We start from the raw sequence: 16,378 nt of genomic DNA on the forward strand, positions 1-16,378 counted from the left end.
ACATTTTTAAAATTTACACACTTCTTTCAAACCTTTTAATAACACACTACTATAGTTAAATAGATACCGGTATATATTTGATAAGTGGTGTTAGCCTAAAACAGTTTTCTCTTTCTTATTTTTATCTTTGGGTGTAGGTACTCATCACAGGTATTCCTCCACTGGAATTAGCAGCTTCCTTTCTCTCTTTCCCAGGCTGCCCAAGGTCGCTTAGTGGATTCCAGCGTTATCTCAGAGGCCTCTGGCTAAGTTGCTGTTTCAGGGCCTCCAGCTGGAACACCTGTTTGGCTCCCTAACACAGTCACAACAGGCTCTGAAAAGCTTCACCTGCTGGTGTCACAGGAGTGGACTCCTCAATGGCAGCACTGCTCCCACCCTGCTTGGCAGGGAGCAGCCAGTTTCTCTGAACCCTTTTTCATCTCTCCCTGGACTGTACATTCCTTCCCTGCTTCATTTCATCTCACTTTCCCATGCAGAACAGGCTTTGCTGTCAGCACATGGATATCCTTGTGATATCACTGGCACAGAAGGCTCTTAGAGTGCCCTTTTTTTGGGAGGCTGAATGCCACCATGCCACCACTTTGCCTGATCTGACCGAGGAGGGTGCAGCAGGTCAGATAGATCCACACAGAAATCATTTGCAGTGGTTTTTATCCCCTATTGCTGAGCTTTGGGGAACAAAAGGTGTAATTGCTGCATGAATTAATATTTCTCAGGGAAAAAAAAATTAGGAAAGGGAGAGCATGTTTTGTTAACAGAGCAGTCCAGGCTTCAGAGGGCAGTTGTGGGTAACCCTGTGTCAGGCCTCTCTTCCCATCATTGCGAGTAGGAATTCACATGATATTGCCAGAGTCCCTTAACAACCATCCAGGAAAGGAAAGATCCATTTCCCTGTGCTTGCTCTAGCCTTGTCTTCCCTTGTTTGAAAAGCAAACAGGTGGCCAGTGGGAATGCCGAGAACAAGAGCAAGAGGATCCATATCTATTCCTTTCCTCTGCCACAGTGCAGCACTAATTCTTCTCTCTCAAACTATCCACAGCAGCAGCCCAGAAGGTCTCTGCAGAGAAGGGGGAAGAGGAGTTCCCCCACTCGTGGCACATCACAGGTTTCCTTCCAAGTTTGGAAACAAAAAATTCTGTAGTGGGAGTAGAAGAACCCTCAGGGCACTTCTGTTTGTGAGCAAGTGCAGCACTTGTCCCTGCAGAGCATCCTTTGCAGGAGCAGCTGAGACCGATGGCAGCCAAACAGCAACTGCTCTGCTGTCACTTGTCCGGGTGGGCCGGGAGCGAGACGGGGGCTCAGGCTCGCGGTCAGGAAGTGGCACAAGCCATCCGTGCTGGTCCCACAGCTCCCTGCATTCCCGCACGTCCGGGGGACCCCGCGGGGAGCTTGGCAGAGCTCATCGCACAGCTGCTGCTCACAGGAGCACCGTGACCTTGCAGGGCTGGGGGCTGAGGCTGCGGGAGGACGGGGTGGGCACACGGCAGTGGCACAGTCAAGGCAGGAGGGTGTTCGAGGCAGAGGGTGCCAGGAGGGGTCTGAGCCGACCGGGCCGGGCAGCGCCGCGGGCAGCGCTGCGGGTCCCGCTCCCGCAGCCGGCGGACACCGCCATCTCCCGGCGGCTCCCTGAGCGACGCCGGGAGTTCCAGGAGGGCTTTTCCTCCAGGTCCTGGCACAGCACAGACTCCTGTCAGCTTCTATCTGGATAGAAATGCCAGTGGTTTCCCTTGAGGCCTCTACCCCTGTCCATCGCTGCCCACAGCGGGAGAAAAGAACTCCTTTGAGTGCTGTGTCCGTCCTGCTGGGGAGTCACGTCCCAGGATCAATGGAAAGGGAGCATGGCCCTGGAACCCTCTGAGACGCTGAAATAAGGAGTTACCGGTTTTTCTTTGGAACAACCTTCTCTTGAAGGAGAGAAAAGAAAGAAAGGAATTTAAAGATCTCAGAGATGTGCTGGAGGGAGTCTATGGGGGCTGCCATGTCCTGCCCTTGCAGGCTTTGACTGGAGTAAAAGCAAGTCTTTTCTTTGCAGTGAAATAAGTCAGGAAGAGGCTGGGACACAAATCACTTATGAGGGGATTTGTCAGGATGGTCCCGTGTGTGCTGTTTGTCCCTGGGTTCAGTGTGTCACAGCCCCCTGGCTGGGAAAGGAATGGTGCTGGTGGGACATCTTGGAGTGCCAGACTCTACCCTGGAGACTTGTGGGAGCTTCCCCTGTGTCTCCAGGAAATTGTAGAGCAACAAGTTTTCCCTTCCTATCTCAGGCTTGGTAGAGGTTAAACTGAGGGATCTACCAAATGTCCAAAGTAGGTAAAAGTTCTTTGTTCCTGCTCCTGTCCTGAAGAATCTTTGCCCTTAGAGGGACACAAGTCCTGGTGACATTGTAGGGCTGAAAGGCATTTGAGCACCACCAGCTCAAGCAGTTATTAGACTTGAGCACAGGCTTCACACACTGAAATGGTGCATCAGGAGCCTTGCAGCAGCTCAGCTTTGTCTTGTGTCTCCTTTGAGTAATGTCACTGTTTCAGGGCACACTGAAGAAAATCTAATTGTGAATCAAATTGTGTCTCTGACCACCTGTGTAAACTGTTACTTTGGCCTCTTCTGTCAAACTTTAATACAATTTGTGAAGTGTGGAGCATAATCACAGCAGCTTCCAAGCCCCAGGAAATCCCAAAGCAGCTCCTTTGAGAGCTACAGGCTCTAAATGGGACCATCAGTAGCTCTGAGCTCATCAGTAAAGACAATTTAGCCATAGTAAAAAAAATAGCAATTAACTTTCGAGTTCAAGGGGATCTTTAAAACAGAAAAAAAAAAAAAGCTTCCAAACCAGCAGAATCTTTATACATTTTACCTTCCTCTGCTTCATCACAAACATCTGAGCACTGTATTCTGGAACTCTGTTAAAGTGTAACTGCTTGCCTGAGTTAATATTTGATACTGCCATTCCCGAGACATGTAAATATTTATTCTGTAGCTAAGAATTGGAGCAGAAAGGTGAAATTTCATTTTGGTAGCTGAACCAGAGACTGCTGTTTTAAAATTTCTATTATGTGATATAGTGCCAGCATTCAGAGAATCATCATTATGTAGGAAGAATTTAATTATAAGCAGAAAAAACCCCCCAGTTTTTGTGGTAGTCAAAGCTAGTTTTGCTTTCAACAGACTGTACAAAACAAGAACCAGTACAAATAGTCATATACTGAATAAGAACCGGTACAAATGGTCATAAACATGCACTGGGCACAAAGAGATCAGGAAAAGTTGCTCCTCTTTTGCAACAGGATCCCAAATCCAGCAGCACATGGGAGCCTGCAAAGACCTGCTGAGCCTGGAGAGAAGGGCACCTTACAGTACTGTTGTTTTGAAATAATTCCCCTTTTCTCTGTGCAGGGTGCCGTGTGCTCGTGCTCGAGTCAGTGAATCTCTTGAGGAAGTACATTTCCTTCCTGGATGTGCCCATTTCCTGCCTCCTGCCCAGGGATGCCCTGTTCATCCTCACAGAGGAGGAGACTGAGCAAGCCAAGGTGAGACGTGTGGCACCTGCTTAACCTGCTTGAATGGCTCGTCATCACTGTGAAGACTTTAGTCAGAAGTGTCACATTCACGGGGAATTTCATAAGTGGGTTATAAATGTCACTAAGGAATGTCTGCAGTGACTTGTAAAACATGAACAGACAAGACAGGTGACCTCGTGTGCTGTGTGACAGGATGGGGCTGAGCTGATTTCCAGCTCAGAGGTGTCCAGTAGTCACAGAGCACTGAGTTTTTACACTGCATCCAGGATGCAGGATACATTTCAGAGGAGACTGGATCCAACGTAATATTCCCAATATATGAGTGGCCTGTCAAAGATTGGCATGACTCCATGTCAGGAACAGCATCCTTGGACCACAGCTCTAACTAAAGACAGAAACAGCCTGTCAGCTTGTGGTCCAAAGAGTTCCCTTCTTTGCTATGCATTTTTTATTTTGCTGCATGAGATCTCTCACATTTTTCCACAGTTCCCTGTATCAGAATCTGATTAGCTCCCCTTCCATAGCATGAAAATGTTTGCCCAGAAAACAGTGCTGTTAATTCACAAATTGCAGAACTTTCCTGCTTTTGAGGCTGCTAAAAGGGAGAGTTACACATGGAAACTGCTTAGATAGAGGTGGTGTTCATTATTCCCATGTGTTTTTTGTTTCTGAAACCTGACTTTTCTCTGCTGATGCACTGTAAATATTCGGTTTCAGCTGGCAGTGTGTGGTCAAAAGCAAATGCAGGGATGTTCCCAGATACTCACCTATCAGGTTCCTGCTTCCCCAGCATGTGAACACTCAGGCATGAGATCACGTGGGGAGGAGGAGTTATAAGTGATAAACACACTGTCTCAGCACCAATCTGCAGCTGATAATGTCCTTTCTAGCAGGACCCTCTGAACATCAGCCAGCACAACACCAGCAACACAGGGGCAGAGAGGCCCCGTGGATTAGGCAGCCTCCCACCTTGCACTGCTCACTGAAAACAGGCTGTCCTATAAATTGGCAGTGATCCTCACAGGAGGCCTAGGAAACTGCCATCACACAAGGCCTGGAAGGTTCTTGTAATGCTCTCTCCACTCTTTTTCCTTCTAGAGGGCCATGCGGTGCCATCACAGCCAACTCCTCTGGTTCCGCCGCCTCTACGTGCTCTTCTCACGGTACATGGTGGTCAATTCACTGCGCCTCCTGTAGCAGGACGTGGCTCACAACTCCAGGAGAAAAGAATGACCAAAAAAAAAAGGACCATGCCAGGCTCAGGACTAAAGGAAACTCCTGTGTTATGTGCTGGAGAGGACGGGATGCTCTTTGCGTAGCATTCTCCAGGCTACAGAAACCAGGCATGTGAACTTCCTTCTGAGTATATGGTTGCCCAATACCTTGAGATGAACAGGGTTTAACAGCTACTCTGTTTTCTCACTGTAGAAGCTTAAGTAGGATGAGAAATTTGGATTAACTTAATTAGGAGTTGAATGCATTCTGCATTGGAGAAGATATGGCACAAACTACTTCCCCAAAAAGATACAGCTGCAAGGACTGCTTGGCAACTATCTCTTGGTGCTTTTATAAAATCGAGATATCAGGAGGAACTTTTCAAAGAACACACTATCTCCACAGATACCAGATCTACAAAGACCTATCTTATTCAGTCAGAACTTTAAAAAGCCAAAGCTTTTGAATAAAACATCAGAAATAATACAAATTTCTCTAATTGCACTGATCTTTGCTGCTGCTGCTGCTTCTTTTATACATATTGTGTTGCAGGCTCCACCTTCTCAGTGTCCCTCACGAAACATGAGCATTTTTTCTTGCTTCAGAACATGGGGCTCAAGATCAGCTCACAAGAGTCTCAGCAGGACGTAGGAATGAGGTGCAAGAGACCCAGACTGTAACTAGGTCTTTTATGTAACTAGGTCTTAAACTTCAGCACAGCTAGAGGCAAAGTACCAAACTAGCAACCCTGGAGTGGTTTACAGAGCAGAGGCAGTTTGTCAACTGAAAGTCACAAAGGAATGAGACAATCAACATAGAAAGATTTATTTAAGAAACAGAGAACAGATAACAGTAGTGTAGAAATTGATTTCACCATCCATCACCCAGGAAATCCCAGACTGCACTTCCACTGCTCCAAGTTCAGTTGCTGGAAGGCTGTGTCAAGGTTTTGACATGTCTCTGATGGTCTTATGCTCCCCCACTGCTTTCTCCCATTCCTTGCCATTGATATCCTCTGTGACAATGGTCTGCACGGTGCCATCATCCAGGCAATGGGGAGCTATTCCTGAAGAAAGACAGAGCACATAGAAACCTGCTTCTCAGAAAATGAGGGAGATTCCTGCACCACTCCATGGATGGGGCATCTCAGGGAATATAAATGCTATTGCTGTAAGGATGAGGAGCCTGGATGAGAATCCTGTCCCAGGCACGAGCCCACACATCACAGGTAAGACTTTCTTATGGAGGAGCTACAGATTCAGGCTGCAGTTCCAGATGTTTAACACTTTAGGGACAAACTCTTAAGACACATTCTGCTCCCTGCTGTCATGCTGGCATCCAATGGAGGCTTTACCCAAGGGCTGCTTGGTGGTTAAGTTTGGTTACCACAGCTTCCTCTTTGTACCTACCATAACCATCTGGGTTGGAACGAGGAGTATAAAAGCTCTGGACACCACAGGTCTTGCAGAACGTGTGCTGGGCACGGTGTGTGTTGAAGGTGTATGTTGTCAAATTATCAGCACCCTAAGCCAATGAAAAGCAGTTTTCTATATAAATAAGTTTTCTATATAAATACATGGATAAATTACTTTAGGCCTATAGCTAAGAAATGTAAAATTTAAAATACCACCTTCCTATCTTGATACACAGAGTTCTGCATTCATGCTCCTTTTCTGAGCCCCTGTGCTCTGTATGTAAACATGTCCATAACAGTCAAGCCTCAGAACTCCAAGAGCTCCAACATCACCTCACCAAATAAGATGCACTAACACACCCACCCCAGACAGGACAAAATTCAGCCATTTCCCCCCAACAGCCACACACGAACTTAAGATAGAAAACTGGGTGTTGCTTGGATCCAGGCTAACCCTGGGTTATACTGCTCAAGCTCATGGCCACGCTCTTACTGTGTTTTACTCTACCTGCAGCAGCTTGAAACGCGACGCTGGGACAATGAAGTGTCTGTTCTGTTTCTTTGTGCAAATGCTGCAACTGTAAAAGAAAAAGCAGACCTTTCTGGAAGCAGTGGACAAGTTGTAGTGCAGCAGTCAGATCTAGCAGGGACCTCTTGACAACAGAAACTCCACTGATAGTTAGAATGGCTCCTGGGTGGCTTCACAGAGGTAAGTGGTGAAAGTGGACTCGTGGTGTCAGTAGTGTTTGGCTGAGCACACCCATGGAACAGACTGACCCTACACAGGTACCCCCATAAGGTGTCTTCCTGCACCAAACATTATATTCTTCACATACACAGCTCTTTAAGGGCATACTCTAGCCCTGAAAAATCTTTCAGACCATGCTTGGCCAAGTTTGCCAACGTTAATTACTTTGCAAACAAGAAAGCAAAGTTCAGAAGTTCACCCCTGAGCAAACTGCTTGCGGGCAAAGGGAGATCACTAATGAAATCAGAGAGTGTTTTAGTTTGAGGCACATGTGGTCAGAGATGTAATGTCACTTGAGAAGACCAAGTTAAAAAAGGATCAATGTGCTCTGAGCCCACTGACTGAGAGGAAATATAAAGCAGATGGCTGAGCACCTGCACTCACTAGATCTCTCCTGACACTTTCTGCATGAGCATGGCTGTGAGACCTGAAGTCCTGCCCAGAGAAGCAGCACCTGAAATCCCTGGTGTTGATCTCACATTGGATCAGGACGTAATTAAGGGTAAATCCAATGGAAACAGCTCAGAGGGTGTTCTGCAGCTGTCTCATCTTTTAGCTCTGAGGCTGCAAAAGCAGACAAGCTGACATTCATGTATGAGAACAGGGAAACAAAACAACTCACTTGCAGTTGAACACGTGCAGATGTGGTGAAGCCCAGACCTCAAAGCGCACAGCTCCACAGTGACAGCCTCCTGTGTGCTTGACCAAACCTCTGTGTTCACTGGAGAGAGAAACAACAGAGCTCTTGTGATCATACTCTCTTTTTTTGGCCAAGAGAGCAGTAAGGCTATACACAACATTATTCAGGTCTGCCTTGAGCAATTGCAGAACACCAGGAAATGTATCCATTCAAATGTATTTTAATACCATGTGTCAGAGTGAGGTAGGGAATGGCTTTTGTCCTGACAGCAATTTCTTTTGTGGTTTAATTAAAATGTTGAAAAGGAAAGAAGAACAGCAGTTCGAGGACTCTGTACAAGAGAGCTCCCCACCACAGTTCGGGTCACAGTGTCACCCAGGCTGCAGCTGTGTCCTGCACAACCCTACAGAAACCAGGGTTATTACCACAGGACAACCTGCTTGGAACTGAGAACCGAAATTTCCCACAATTTTCCCCACAACTCCTCCAGCACCACTAATATTGCTCCATTTAAAAGCTGGAAAAAGCAGAGATAGCTGGATTTTACATAATATTTGAAACGTGTTTTATTTCAGATTGTAATTGCAGGGGAACTTTATGATCAGGGAATTTCTCAGCCTGTGCCTCTCCCTCTCTCTGAGTTGCCTCCTCAGCAGCTGGGCAAGACTCACCGTGCCGGGTCAATCGCAAAACGCAAAGGAAAAACATTTTCCTTTCAGATTTTCCCTGCCACGGACACTTACTGATTACAGCGCGGCGATGATGTGCAGCGCTCTGCAAAGAGCGGGCACAGGAAACTGGGTGGGGATTTGGAGGCTGAGCCTCGCGGTGCCCCCCAAGGGCATTTTTGCCCGGAGAGCCGTAAATCAGGGGAAGCTTTAGCAGAAAAAGCAACTTTCTCCGTGGTGCCTGCGCCCCCTCCCCGCCCCCCGGATCCCCCCGGATCTCCCGAAGCCCGCGCACCGCTGTGCAGGTGCGGCCGGGAGAACGATGCTCCCGCGGGCCGGGGCCGGACCGCGGCCCCGCTACTCACTACGCGTCCAGCAGCAGCCGCGCCGCCTCCTCGCAGCTCAGCCCGTGCCGCTTCTGGAAGGCGGCCCAGCGGCCGCTCTGCGCCCCCAGATCGAAGGGGCCGGGGGACCAGGGGGGCTCAGCCTTCACTCTGGGCGAGGATCCCCCCGCGCTCCTGCCCCGGGCCCGGCGGGTCCCGCCCGCGGCCGCGCCGCCCTGACGGCAGCGCCCCATGCGCCGACCCATCCGCCAGGGGGCGCCCCCGCGCCGCCGCCGGTGCTGGGAGAGCTCGGGCAGAGCGCGCGGACACGGCGGGAGCGGGGACGGGAACGGGAACGGGAACGGGAACGGGAAAGGGGCTGGGACGCGGCGGGACAGGGGGGCGGAGCTGGGTCGCCGAGGGGCGGTGTGTGCCCAGGAGGCCAGCGAGGCCAAAGGCGTCATGGCTTGTATCGGCAATAGTGTGGCCAGCAAGAGCATAGCAGTGATTGACTCCCCTGTACTCGGCGCTGGTGAGGCCGCACCTCGAATCCTGGGTTCGGTTTTGGGGCCCTGACGACAAGGAGGAACACTGAGGGGCTGGAGTGTGTCCAGGGAGCTGGGGAAGGGGCTGCAGCACAAGTGTGATGAGGAGGGCTGAGGGAGCTGGGGGGGCTCAGCCTGCAGGAAAGGAGGCTCAGCAGGGTCCTGATTGCTCTCTACAACTCTCTGAAAGGAGGGCGGAGCAGGGGGGGACAGTCGGGCTGTGCTCCCAGGGAACAAGAAAGGATGAGAGGAAAGGGTCTGAAGTTGCACCAGAGGAGGTTTAAGTTGGATGTTAAGAAAACAATTGGTAACTGAGAGGGTGTTCAGGTGCTGGAACAGGCTGCCCAAGGAAGTGGTTGAGTCACCATCCCTGGAAATGTTCAAGAAACGACTGGATGTGGCACTTGGGGACATAGTTCAGTGGCAGACGTGGCAGTGCTGGGGGACTGGTTGGACCTGATGATCTTAAAGGTTTTTTCCAACCTTAACAGTTCTATGATTCCATGATTCCAGGGTCTCAGGCACAGCAGGGCCGGGGGCAGGTGGGCACCGTGAGCGAGCAAAGCTGGAAGTCACAGGAAGTTCAAGGCCCGTGCTGCTCATGGTGTGTTCCCGGGGGACAGAGGGCTCACTTCTCCCACCTCAATCCCTGCTTAGGCCAGGCATGCCAGTTATCCACAAGCATGAGCCCGAGGTTTTCCCTCTCATTCTGAACATATGATGCCTCACCTGTTCAAGGATGTGAAGGTGCTCTGCAGACCTGAGGGGCTGCTGTTGTTTCACATCTCTGCTATGCACAACCCTCATTTAGACACAAGATCACTGTGTGACAACAGGCCCGGGATCAGGATGTGCCTTTGGAAGAGTGTTTAGTCCTTCCTGAGGTTTGAAGTCATTGTGGCAGCCTTGTAGAGAAATGGCTTCTAACAGGATTCCCGCTGGACAGCTTTTCACATATTCTGTCACCAAAGTCTCAAAAAGGAAAACAATCCAGAAAGTACATAGCTTGAAAAACAAAAAACAACCAAACCAAAACCAACCAAAAAACAAATAATCAAAAGCCCAAATCAAACCAACAAAGAAAAAAACTTAGGAAAATGTGAAATCACTCCACTAGTGGTAAATATCTCACAAAAAGCTATTCCTGAACATCTGAAAGCCAATGCTGTTTCTCAAGTAAAACTATTCAATGCAGGGAAAAGTCCAAATTTTGGAGGTGTCCAAGTCACATTTGGTTGGGGGGGAAAAAATCACTCCAAGGATGAACTTTGTGTCCCGTGTTGCAGGAGTGGACGTTTATTTTGTTTGACTTCTAATCAAGGAGTTGTATTCAACAGGACTTAATGTCTTGCCCTTTCCAAGAAGGGGAACGGGGAAAGATGTAAACAACTGAGCTGACAGTTTGTGGAGAGGCAGAAGGTCAGGTCTCAGCCAGGAATATGTCAAAGCAACAGGACAATGATGAATGAAACATCTATCAGCACTCTCTGGTCTGGAAAAGAGCTTTAAAAACATGCTACCACAGTGTGCAGGCTGCCTCCTGAGATGGCACATGCCAGGATTTGCATAACAATCCTGTGGCTCAGCACTTCTCCGATGATAGGAAAGGGCACCGAGCTGCAATTTCCTGTTATCCCTCTGAACCTCTGCACTGGTTACTCATTCTAATGGAACCATTTTAATACACCCTGTGTGACAAATTCTGACCTATGCCAGCGTGTTCATCTGCAGCTCCTGATCTGAGCCACTCCCAGACCTTTAGTCACGCTAGATTTCGTGTTAGTCACTTTATATTTTGGGAGGAAAAAGTCGCTGACGTGAAACTGGAAACGCACTGAAACTGAGCCTGTGCAGGTTGCAGCAGGGGTTCAGTTCCCTTTGGCACAGAGACAGCCAGCAGCAGGCACAGGTTTCAGCCTACATGGTCTGTCCTGTCCTAAAACCACTGAACTGCTCTACCCAAATCCAGAATGTATTGTAGGAGCTTGTTAGTGATCAGTTCACAGAAATGACCTTCTCTCTGTAAGACAGGAGCCACTTGCACTCGTACATGTTCAAAAAGCAGTTCCTACTCAGTTCTACTGAGTTTGCAGTCCTTGTAATATCTGCAAATCTGTGACACTCTGTGCCCCTCCACAATTAATTCAGCTTATTTTAAATGTAGAAAGCATTTTGAGAAGCTGAATTCTGTTCCCCTGTGATACAGGGAAGACAAAAAGAAGAACTGGAAGACAAAAATGGAAGAACAAAATGCAGTTTGGTTTCCTAAGGCCACAGTGAAGAAATTCTTCCTCCTTTTTCGTTTGTTCCTTATTTTATTACAGAGGATTCTCAGAGCTCAAAATTGGTTCTCACATAAATAATCAGTTCAAGAGCTTTACAGTGGAGCTCTGGACGATGACAAATTTCACAGGTATTCTGAGTTGAAAGCCCTAAATTTCAATGATCACATAGGGTATGGTCAGTGTACCTGGGCAGCAGGTGCTTCCTACTGTCCAGAGAGTTAACAGCTTTCATTTCATTATTCCAAAGCTGATGCAGTGTTTGCCAGACTTTAGTAGTGGCCAATAGCTTGATGAAAAATGTATTTGCTCTTAAGCTTGTGAAGCAAAATGGAGAAGGAAGAATTATCCAGACAGATGATGGGATAGACAAGAGGAAAAGTCCAGTAAATGACAGTTGGTTCTCTGTGTAGGTGGCTTGTGATACTCAAAGTCCAACAGTTGATGTGTTCCAGTGTTAAAGTACAAAGGGGTTTTTCTGTGCCATCTCAGCTCTGCTTGTATAACAATGACTCAGCTCTGCAGCTCTGGCTCACAGCCCACATTGAAATTCTGTCTGTAGGAGCATTTTCATCCCCAAAGCAACACTGAAAGCAGCTACATGTTTGTGGGTGAAGGGGAATTAGGAAGTGTGATGTTTTTTATCTAATAAGCAGAGGACTAGGAATTGTGTGTAGCTGACACCACACCGAAAAGAACAGGTTGTTAAAACTATGTGGTTTGTTCAGGGGAGAAAAATGTCAGTGCTTGGATTTTAGTCTTCTGGTAGAAGGGGAAGCACTCTGGACATTCTCCTCACCATCAAGGGATCCAAGCTGGATCTGAAAACAAAGTGCAGGAGGTATCACCCCTGGACCAATGGATAAAGCCTGGTCAGAACAGCCTTGGCAGTGTTTGGTTTTGTTCACTGTCACAGGGGTTCTATTGAACATATCAACAATGATTAACACATTTTAGGACTTACTTCTGTCTGTCTGTCTGTCTGTTTTTCAAGGTGCTTCTTTGCTATCCTGCTGAAATTCCTCACCCCAGAAACCACAAGCTCAAAGGGCTCCGAGGCAGCAGAGAGGACGTGAACAAAGAGCTCCCTCCCTGCACTGCAGCTTGGATCGGATCCAAAACGCTCACGGGCAGGAGGCAGACTGGAGACATGCAGACAAGTAATTTTTAGAATAGACCTAGTTATTAGCTGTTGCTTTCACTGGCACAACATGCAGACACAAGCCTGTGATTTTAGCCCAACGGTGGCTTTATAAAATGCCTTCTCTAAGTCTCCTTCCATCAGAGCAGAGTGAACTGGCACGTGTTCCTCTGGGTCATTCAGACCTGCAGAGAGAGACGTGCCCAAGCCTGTTTATCAGGGCAGCACAGATCTTACAGCTGAATCCCATGTGTCCTGCAAAGTTAAAATATTCTTTAAACAAACAGGGAGACAGAGGAGTATCCCTCATTTCCCTCTTTTTACTACCAATCTATTTGTTTTTCTTAAGCTTTCAGTTCCTGAAGTTGGAAGCTTATTAAAAACTTTGTTTATTGAAGGTTTTTTTAGCACAAGGCTTTACAAACAAAACTCAGAGAGTTGTCTTTTTTTGGTAATCTCATAATATTACAGTCAATCTCACAGTACTTAGAGTTATGACTCACTATTTTTGTAACCCTTGAACTTGGCAGCACAGGGACAAGCAGTAACATGCCACGAGTTTGTTTGTCTCGTGGGTGGAACTTCAGCAAAGTCTGGGTCTTATTGCAGTGTTACAGGCTTGGGGAGAATATATTTATCTCCACAACCGTAAATAAGTAAATATAATTATCCAGTGTTATACACAGTGAGAGAGATCTGAGGTAGGTATGAGTAATGTTATGAGATAAGAATATATATATATAGTTTATATATGTTGTTTTTTTCCCTGTGGCACGTAGCCCTATTTTTGTCTGAACAAAGAACAGTAACTGGACTTGCTACACACCCTCAGAAGGCCTGACTGGCTGTCCCAAGCTAAACCCTGTAACTAAAGATAAACAGATTGCTTCAGTCCCCAGTGCTCATGGAAAAATGATCCCTCGTTGCTAGGACATGAGCCTACATGAAAAGCAGCCCCAGCTTGTGCTCCAGAATGTACAGATTCGTTGGAAACATTTCCCTGACCCCAGATTCTTCTCCTGAAAGTAGGTTGCTTTGTACTGCTGCCCAGTGACCTACTTTTGAAACCACTTGGAAAGAAATATGTGTTCCCAACTGCAGGCCCCGTGCCCTGGCGAAGGCTGGAGCCACCTGTGCAGCCAGGCCAGTCACAAGATACAGATTTCTGGATTTTATCAGCTTTGCATTTATTTATATACAGTTCAGAGTCAGCTGCTTGACGACTTTTATTCACCAAGAGCTACTGGAGGAAGAGTGGAATGTTTGTTAAATACATGTGCTTTGTACAAGCACAGCAGTACAATATTTAGCCATTCTTAGGAAAAAAAAAACACAAGGGAAGGCTCCTCTGCTTTTTGGTTTATACAGAAAGGAAAAAGTGACAGAAATTTCTTCTTCTCTACCTACAAGGACATTAAAAAGAGAGACGTGCACAGTGAAATCCTTAATACAAGTCTGATGTGCTCAAACACTGCCCAGGCTTTACCACTGCCTGTGGTTCATCTCCAGCTTTACAGATGTGGCATTTCACATTTGTAAATATTAGTTCTTCGTATCCTCTCCGGACTCCATGGCAGAATCTGTCCCTGGAGCAGAGCCTGGGATGTACAGCATGCCCAGGCCAGCCTTGGAGCAAACATTCAGTCCCCCTGGCACCACCAAACAAAACCAGCCTGGTGGAAAAACTGAGCAAAACTGGCAGCACAAAGCATACAAATGGGAAATTGCCCAACTCTGCCTTTTGCCCTAAATTTATGCAGCCAAATAATATTTCCAAGGTTGGCTATTGCCATGGAGCTGTCTCTGAACATTCCAGTTACCATTTTTCCCTCTTCCTGTTTCTACAGTGCAAGTAATTACTGGTAGGATGATTTATTTCCTTTTTACTGTAAACCAGGAGGTTCTAGAAACCCCGTTAGGAGAAAGGAAAGCAAAAGGGTTTTGTTTTTGTTGAGGTTTTTTGGTGGTTTTGTATTTTTGTCTAGGTTTGAGGTTTTGTTTAGGGGGAAATAGAGCAGCTCTGTGCTGAATCTTGCCAGTCACACAAGTGCTGATGCTTTGTGAGGGGAGGATTGAACAAGGTCATCTGCCTTCACTGAAGGAGCAGCAGGTAAAGCTGCTAAAAAACACATTAAAACCGTCTTGGATTTTGCGTATCCAGCTTTAATATGACATAAAATGAGTTAAGAGACAGACTGAAAGGGATGATGAAGCTTAATTAACTGGGGGCACATTTCCAAATCAGCTCACAGAAGGAAGTTGCTCCATAACTGATCAAAGCTTCCTGTTCTGGAGGCGAGTAAACAAGCATTTGAATTACAAATGTCAGCATTTCATCACGGGGCTTGTTTTGCAGGCTCACATCAGAGAATTAACCGGTCAGCCCGGTTCCAGCCAGTTCCAAGGGCAGCTCAGGAGCTGGGCCGCGTGACTGGGGCCACTCGTGTGACGCACCGGGAGCCTCCAGCGCTCCCCAAACTCCTAAATTATGTATTTCACCAGCTTTGCCAACTCAGTCCTGCTTTTCCCAGCTTTTCCTCTCAGCCTCATAGGACAGGACCAGCCCTACAGACTGTTCTGGGCTTTCCCGTGAATTCTCAGCCGCCTCAGGGAAGGGGTCTGGCAGAGGCGCTGGGGGTCACAAATCGCTGGCACCAAGGGTCGCCCCCCCTTTTTTGGGGGCACCTTTGCTCAAGTCCCTTTCAGGCTCTTCCCTGAGCACTGCTAGGGTTAAGGCAGAGGTTAAAAAGCCACAGTGCCACACAATTACAACCCCTGTCCCCCTCTCTGTCCCTTCAGAGTCCGGGCTTCCCCTCCTCCTGAACCCCCCTCTCCCCCCCGCCGATCCCCGAAATCTGCCCCGCCAGGCGGCGCCCCCTTAGCAACAGCGTGACCTCACCGCGCACCAATCAGCGCCAAGCGGCGGCGAAGCTTCGAGAGCTTTCCCTGCAACAGCCGCCCCCGCCCCTCGCCAACTGCCCCTCGCGTCAACCAATCAGCGCCCGCCCTGCGTCACGCCGCACCAATCACCGACGGACTTCCCGGTCGCCCTACGTCGTCTCACTGCAGCGCCTGGGGGGAGGACGCTTCCAGATCCATCCGCACCCTCAGAAATTTACGGATTTTTATGGGTCTGAGCCCCCTCACTGAGACTCCGGGACCCCCTTTTTGCCTAGAAGAGAGATTGGAGCGGAAAGGAGGCGAGTATTTTCCATAACAGCGGTGTTTTCATGGGGACTACTTTGCGAGGCGGATGGACACGTTGGTATGGGTGGGCGGGGACTGTGTGTCTGTTACCCGATAAATAGGGGCGGGTGTGCGTCATTCAGCAGAGCAGAGCTGCAGCGATAAAGAGATTTTTTCAGAGTGATTAGCGTTCGGGGCCGGAGACGTGAGTGCACGGGGGAGAGATCGGGGAGAGGAGGGGTGGAACGTGAGAAGGGGGGCGGTTTTGCTGGGCAGGAGCGAACGAGGCGGGGTGGGCGCTGCTGGGCGGGTTGGGGGTGTCTGTGGAGCGAGCGGTTGGGGAGGGAGGGGCGGGCAGAACTGCGCAGTGTTGTGTGTTGGTCTGAAGCGCGTCAGTGAGAGCTGAGGGGAGGTGGGGGGGGGAATCAGAATCACTGCCGGGCGGGCGGGCGGTGTCGCTGTGGGGAAGATGGCGGGGGTTGAGTCGCCTCGGCCGGAAGGCGGTTGTGAGTCACGGCCGGGGCGGGGGAGCGGCCCCGCCGCCGCAGGGCGGGGCCCAGGGGTGTCCGGGGCCTCCGGTGCCGCAGGGCTGCTTTGAGAAGGGGGTGTGTAAGGGGTGTCCGGGGCCTCCGGTGCCGCAGGGCTGCTTTGAGAAGGGGGTGTGTAAGGGGGGTCCGGGGGCTCTGGTGCCGCAGTGC

General features: G+C 48.8%; 3 protein-coding genes across 6 annotated transcripts in view; 2 read left to right on the forward strand and 1 right to left on the reverse strand.

Moving 5' to 3' along the window:
* PIGL (phosphatidylinositol glycan anchor biosynthesis class L) overlaps positions 1–4,832 on the forward strand; it is a 56,879-nt gene extending 52,047 nt beyond the window's left edge. The window contains exons 6-7 of one of the 2 annotated variants that reach the window (XM_032707914.1): positions 3,394–3,527; positions 4,617–4,832. In XM_032707914.1, the coding sequence (XP_032563805.1) occupies positions 3,394–3,527; positions 4,617–4,715 (233 nt within the window). In that variant the 3' untranslated portion in view covers positions 4,716–4,832. Of the gene's footprint in view, positions 1–195; positions 1,477–3,393; positions 3,528–4,616 lie in introns of those variants that run through there. The other variant, XM_032707915.1, reaches the window with a different exon arrangement.
* Positions 4,833–5,534: 702 nt separating this feature from the next.
* CENPV (centromere protein V) lies at positions 5,535–8,795 on the reverse strand. The gene is made up of 5 exons (XM_032707917.1): positions 8,569–8,795; positions 7,518–7,616; positions 6,656–6,725; positions 6,143–6,257; positions 5,535–5,799 (listed from the first exon to the last, which is right to left on the reverse strand). The coding sequence occupies exons 1-5, from the start codon at positions 8,790–8,792 to the stop codon at positions 5,675–5,677; spliced, it is 633 nt and encodes a 210-aa protein (XP_032563808.1). The 5' UTR covers positions 8,793–8,795; the 3' UTR covers positions 5,535–5,674.
* A 6,737-nt stretch (positions 8,796–15,532) lies between these two features.
* Positions 15,533–16,378, forward strand: part of UBC (ubiquitin C) — a 3,165-nt gene continuing 2,319 nt past the window's right edge. For 2 of the 3 annotated variants that reach the window (XM_032707909.1, XM_032707911.1), the window contains exon 1: positions 15,751–15,885. The gene's annotated coding sequence lies outside the window, so the exon portion shown is untranslated. Of the gene's footprint in view, positions 15,695–15,750; positions 15,886–16,378 lie in introns of those variants that run through there. The other variant, XM_032707910.1, reaches the window with a different exon arrangement.

The sequence above is a fragment of the Chiroxiphia lanceolata genome, chromosome 20 (genome assembly GCF_009829145.1).
Source record: "Chiroxiphia lanceolata isolate bChiLan1 chromosome 20, bChiLan1.pri, whole genome shotgun sequence".
NCBI classification, from domain to species: Eukaryota; Metazoa; Chordata; class Aves; order Passeriformes; family Pipridae; genus Chiroxiphia; species Chiroxiphia lanceolata.

Bases quoted from the DNA above. Each gene is read 5' to 3' on its own strand.
- CENPV (XM_032707917.1), bottom strand. From the start codon at position 8,792: ATGGGTCGGCGCATGGGGCGCTGCCGTCAGGGCGGCGCGGCCGCGGGC. The intron at 7,617-8,568 runs GTGAGTAGCGGG...TTCTCTCTCCAG, and splicing joins CGGCTGCTGCTGGACGCGTA to TGAACACAGAGGTTTGGTCA. The intron at 6,258-6,655 runs GTAGAGTAAAAC...TCATTGGCTTAG, and splicing joins CGCGTTTCAAGCTGCTGCAG to GGTGCTGATAATTTGACAAC.